This window comes from Budorcas taxicolor, unplaced genomic scaffold, assembly GCF_023091745.1.
Source record: "Budorcas taxicolor isolate Tak-1 unplaced genomic scaffold, Takin1.1 scaffold4311, whole genome shotgun sequence".
Classification (NCBI taxonomy): Eukaryota; Metazoa; Chordata; class Mammalia; order Artiodactyla; family Bovidae; genus Budorcas; species Budorcas taxicolor.
The window spans coordinates 1-5,972 of NW_026292414.1; the positions used below are offsets into that span (position 1 = coordinate 1).

Sequence of the window (5,972 nt, forward strand, 5' to 3'; positions counted from 1 at the left end):
TTGTTATCCCTTAGAGTTAAGGAAGTTAAGAAGAATAGTGGTATGTGTCTGAGAGAGAGCTTGTGAGGGGCTGTAGAGCAGAAGGTCATCCACATACTGTAAGAAGACACTAGGGGCCAAAGGGCACGTAGCCAGATCCTGGGCCAGAGCCTGGCCAAAAAAATGGGGGCTGTCTCTAAACCCTTGGGGGAGGACTGTCCGTGTTAGCTGGGAGGACTGTCGGGTTTCTGGGTCGGTTCATGTGAAAGCAAAGAGGAACTGGCAATCTGGGTGTAAGGGAACAGTGAAAAAGGCATCTTTGAGGTCTGTGACAGTAAAGTGAGTCGTACTGCTAGGGATGTCAGAAAGCAAGGTATAGGGATTGGAGACAGTCGGACGGGCAGGGATCACGGCCTCGTTTATCAGTCGAAGGTCCTGGACCAGTCGGTAGCCACCAGCAGCTTTCCGTACCGGGAGAATGGGGGTACTGCAGGGCGAGGCCATGGGGACTAGGAGGCCCTGGCCTAAGAGGCGGTCTATGATTGGTTTAAGACCACATAGGTGAGTCTGAGAGATGGGGAATTGAGGGCGGTTTGGGAAGTGGGAAGGATCACGTAGTTTAATCAGGACGGGGGCGTGATGGGTTGTTACCAGAGGGATTTCAGTGTCCCAGATGTTAGGGTTGACACCTGGAGCCTCAGGGGAGCAGAGGAGGAGTAGGGGCAAGGTGAGAGATTGGGAAAGTGAGAGCGGTAGGTGAATGGTGGCCCTAAGCTTAGCTAAAATGTCCCGCCCCAGCAGGGGAGTGGGGCATGAAGGGATTATCAGAGAAGAGTGTGTGAACAAGAAGTGATCAAGCTGACAGGGCTGTGGCCCCGTCTGCCAGGGTTGTGGAGATGTGCCGTCTATACCTACCACCGAGACCTGGGAAGGATGTAAGGTGTCCCCGAAGGAGGGAAGAACTGAGTAAGTAGCCCCCATATCTATGAAGAAAGTGATAGACTTACCCGCCACTTGAAGCATTACCGTGGGCTTGGCTTGGGTTATGGGGGTCCCTGCGTCGGGCGCCGTCAATCTTGGTCAAAGGAGAGAAGTTCCGAGGCGGGGTGCAGGGAGGAAATGTCCTTTCGGGAGCCCAGACCTCGGCCCGGTAAGGCCGGGGCCTGAGTCGCCCGGGGACAATCACTTGCCCAATGTCCCGGCTGCTTGCAACGAGGGCAAGGCTTGGTCGGGAGCCAGGGGTTTGGGCATTGGCGGGCCCAGTGGCCCTCATGACCGCATTTGCAGCAGGCTCCCGGCGGTGGCTTCTGGGGACCCACCTTCTGTCCCGTGGCCGGCCGCAGGGCTGCTACCAGTGCCTGGGTGTGTCTCTCAAGGAGGTTAGCCTGGAGTTCGGCTTTTTGTTTAAGCCTTGCCTTGGGGCTGACTTTGGCGGCTTCCTCTCGCGCGTTATAAACCTTAAAGGCCATTTTTACCAGGTCTCAGAGGGGGGTCTGAGGCCCATCCTCTACCCTGGAGAGTTGTTTGTTTGTTTTTTTTTAAATGTCTGAAGCTGATTGGGATATAAAACGGTTGGCTAGGGTGGTGATTCCCGCCGGAGAATCTGGGGCAATCCGGGTATAGGTGGTGAGAGCCTCTGTCAGTCTGTTAAGAAAGGCTGCCGGGTTCTCATCAGGGCCCTGGGTTACTTCATCTAGCTTAAGTAGGTTTACTGTCTTGAGGGAGGTGGTCTCCATTCCCTCCAATAGGCATTTTACTATGCATTGAATGTCGGCTCTTCCTCTCTGTCCCTCCTGACAGTCTCAGTCTGGGTCTACGTCTGGAACAGCAGCCGCTCCAGGTAGCCAGGCTGGGTCTGCTGGGTTAGCTAGATGTTTTTGGTCAGCCACCATTTTTGCCACAGCCCAAATGGCCTTTCTCTCCCCTGGGGTAGTGGTGGACGCCAGAATGACAAATACGTCCTGCCAGGTGAGGGCGTGAGACCGAGGCAGCTGGGTGAAGTTTTTGATGTGGTTAGAGGGGTTGGCCGAATAGGAGCCTAGCTGTTGTTAAATATGGGCAAGATGTTGGAGTGAAAAGGGCACGTGGACATGGGCGAGACCCTTCTGGCCGGCCACCTGGCGGAGAGGAAGCAGGGGAGCTGGCGGCAGATTGGGAGCGGTCTGGGACCTTGTGTGTGAGCTGACCGGTGAGTCAGAAAGGGGTGGGCGCGGAGGAAGGGGTGGATGCTGAGGCGGAGCCAAGGGAGCAGCGAGAGGCTAGTCACAGGAGGGCTGGGCTGTGAGGACGATGGGGGAGGAGTGGGTACGGAGGAACTTGGTGAGGGCGATAGAGGGGGAGTTGGTGTAGGGCTAGGAAGGGCCATGGTTAGGAGAATTTCCGAAGGGGAACAGTGGGTATATAGGGTGGGACGGGAGCGCAACAGCCAGAAAGCCTGTATGTGGGGTACTTCAGACCATTTTCCCATCCTCCGGCAGTAATTATCTAAGTCACGGAGGATGTTAAAATCAAAAGTTCCCGTTGGCGGCCGTTGTGAGCCATTATCCAAAGAATATTGGGGCCATGCCTCAGAACAAAGGAAGGTTAAGCATTTGGAACGAATTTCTCCGGAGATATGTAGAGTTCTGAGGTTGGCGAGTAAACATTCTAGCGGTGTAGACCAGGGTTGGTCGGCCTTGGAGGCAGCCGCCCCCACGGTTACTATGAAACGAAGGTCCTGTACCAATCGTTAGTGGGGCTGGGAGTGGTCCGGTCAGTCATCCCCGAACGGGCCATCAACCCAGTGAGGTGAGGAGAGGGCACTCATCCAAGACGGACGACTCCGAGTTGACTGGCGCCAGGGAATCGCAGGCCTGGCCTGTGGAAGAGGGGTCCAGCCACGGCCGTGATTTAAAGGGACCGAGACACCCTAGGAATAATCGCAACAGAGGCAACAACCCCCAGAACCGGACCTATGGAACTTACCCTGTATCCTGCCAGGCGGTTGAATGGTCCCAGAGGGGTGACGGGGTGACCTGGTCCGGCACGGGCCAGACCCGAGGGGGCCCGCAAATCCCGCTCGTCACAGGATGGGCCCCATGCCTCAAGCCCCATGTTGTGCACCAAACGTTCGGTAAAAGACCAGGACACCAAAGAGTATCTAACAGGCTTTAATGGGGAAGCGCTCCCGATCGGGATTCCCGGACCAGAACGAGGCAGGTCGAGGAAGTCTGCGCCCAGACTGTGCTGAGGAGTGGTTTATATGCGATCGTTGTGCGGGGTGGTCAGGCTAGATCGCCCAAAAAGGTACAGCTAGTGAACAGGGGTTCGGATAGGTCACCAGGCCGAGGGGTCACAGGCTGACAGGTCCTTCTGCGTGGCTGGGGCGGGGCGGCTTTCGCTGGCGAAGGGTGCTGTCATTGGTCCCTGGAATCGGGGAAGCTCCTTCCCTTAGGGACTTCCCCGGCCGGCGGGAGAGAGGAGGGGCGGCCCATCATGTCCCCGGGATCCAGCCTCACAGGAACCTGAGTGGGGACCCAGTGCATCCATCCCAACCCTCAGATTTCAGCCCAGGAAATCTCAGGGAAGGGCTGTGAGGCTGAGCACTTTCTTTACTGTTTTATACGAAGTCTACAGGAGGGGAAATGTCTAGTCTGAGGGTGCACACAGCAGTCCGCAAATGGATAATGGTGCCCAATGTTTTAAGGAGCCAAGGTAAGGACCTTGCATGATGATTCCAGTGAACTCAGGATAGAAAAGACGCTAATGAGCTCTCAGCACTGGTTGTCTATCTCCTGGCAGGGAGGTGGACTGAGGCATCCCTTCACTTACCTCTGGATCATGGGGATGTCTAAAGTGTCTGCATCAGTGTAGCAGAGGGAAGGGTGCCAAGGCTCCGCCAGGACTTGAGTGATAACACTGAAGTAGAACTTAGAGAACCCCACTGCTGGCACCTGCTGGCACCTGAGTGAATCCAAAGCAGGGCTGAGAGGTCGCAGAGGAAAAGTAAGGCCTCTATTCTTCCTCTGTGGGATTGTGTGGGGAAAGGCTGAGCAGGACAACAGGAGCCTTGTGGGTTCCTAGGGCAGTGTCCTCAAGGACACCTGCAGAGGCGGCCTTTGATTAAGCCAAGGTAGAATCTCCTGTTTTAAGGTGCTCATGTCACCTCATTCTCCATCCTCCAGGTGCCCACACCTCCTGTCTGTTGGCCCAGACTCCTGCCTGCGCTCCCTGACCACAGCCATCATGCCTCGTGGGCAGAAGAGTAAGCACCGTGCTCGTGAGAAACGTCGCCAGGCCCGGGCTGAGACCCAGGGTCTTCATGATCAGGCTACCACATCTGGGGGAGAAGAGACCACCTCCTCCTCCCCTCCTGATTCAGAGAGCGGTCCCTCAAGCTCGTCTGCTGCTGGCACCTCCAAGGAGCCTCAGGGAGCCCAAGGCACCACCAGTGCTGCTGCAGGTGCTGTACGCAAAAGATCTGGTGTCGGGCGCGCAGCACGCTCGAGATCTGGTGTTGGTGCCGCAGCACGCTCAAGATCTGGTCTAGGTGCCGAGGGCCAAGTTCAGGAGGGGGAAAATTCCTCGCAGGCCTCAGCTGCTGCTGGGAGCTCTCATACAGATCTTCTGACCTGGAAGGCAGAGGTGTTGGTGCAGTACATGCTGTGTAAGTATAAGATGAGGGCGCTCATTAAGAGGTCTGAAATGCTGAAGGCAGTCACTAGAAGGTACAGGGAGCAATTCCCTGAGATCCTTAGCAGGGCCTCTGAGCACATGGAGCTGGTGTTTGGCCTGGTGCTGAAGGAAGTCAGGCCCAACAGTCACTGCTATACCCTGGTGAGCAACCTAGATCTCAGCGACAGTGAGTCTATGAGAGGTGACTGGGGGCTGCCGAAGAATGGCCTTCTGATGCCCCTGCTGGGTGTCATCTACCTGAATGGCAACCACGCCCCTGAGGAGAAGATCTGGAAGTTCCTGAATATGCTGGGCATCTATGATGGAAGAAGTCACTTCATCTTTGGAGAGCCCAGGAAGCTCATCACAGAAGATCTGGTGCGGGAAGGGTATCTGGAGTACCGCCAGGTGCCCGGCAGCGATCCCCCTCGCTATGAGTTCCTGTGGGGTCCTAAATTGCTGACAGAAACCAGCAAGACGAAAGTCCTGGAGTTTTTGGCCAAGGTCAAGGATTCGGGTCATACTGCCTTCCTGCCACAGTATGAGGAGGCTTGGAGAGAGGAGGTAGAGAGCACCGGAGACAGAGGTGCAGCCAGGGCTGGCCCTTCTGCCTCACTCAGGCCTGGCACTGCTGCTTCAGCCGCTGCTGGCCCTTCTGCTTCATCCTGGCCTGGCAGTGCTGCCTCAGCCAGCGCTGGCCCTTCTGCTTCGACCAAGCCTGGCATTGCTGCCTCAGCCGCCGCTGGCCCTTCTGCTTCGACCAAGCCTGGCATTGCTGCCTCAGCCGCTGCTGGCCCTTCTGCTTCGACCAAGCCTGGCAGTGCTGCCTCAGCCAGCGCTGGCCCTTCTGCTTCGACCAAGCCTGGCAGTGCTGCCTCAGCCAGCGCTGGCCCTTCTGCTTCGACCAAGCCTGGCATTGCTGCCTCAGCCGCTGCTGGCCCTTCTGCTTTGACCAAGCCTGGCATTGCTGCCTCAGCCGCTGCTGGCCCTTCTGCTTCATCCTGCCCTGGGAGTGCTGCCTCAGCCAGCGCTGGCCCTTCTGCTTCGACCAAGCCTGGCATTGCTGCCTCAGCCGCTGCTGGCCCTTCTGCTTCGACCAAGCCTGGCATTGCTGCCTCAGCCACTGCTGGCCCTTCTGCTTCGACCAAGCCTGGCAGTGCTGCCTCAGCCAGCGCTGGCCCTCCCGCTTCGAGCAAGCCTGGCATTGCTGCCTCAGCCGCTGCTGGCCCTTCTGCTTCATCCTGCCCTGGGAGTGCTGCCTCAGGCAGCGCTGGCCCTCCCGCTTCGAGCAAGCCTGGCATTGCTGCCTCAGCCGCTGCTGGCCCTTCTGCTTCATCCTG

At 57.4% G+C, this 5,972-nt stretch overlaps 1 protein-coding gene across 1 annotated transcript; it reads left to right on the forward strand.

Annotated features, from left to right (window-relative positions):
* Positions 1-4,203: 4,203 nt before the first annotated feature.
* Positions 4,204-5,433, forward strand: LOC128071393 (melanoma-associated antigen B2-like; the record flags this gene model as incomplete). The annotated part of the gene is made up of 2 exons (XM_052664270.1): positions 4,204-4,477; positions 4,508-5,433. Coding segments are annotated over exons 1-2 (1,200 nt in total), but the record flags the coding sequence as incomplete, so codon positions are not given.
* Between the last annotated feature and the right edge of the window lie 539 nt (positions 5,434-5,972).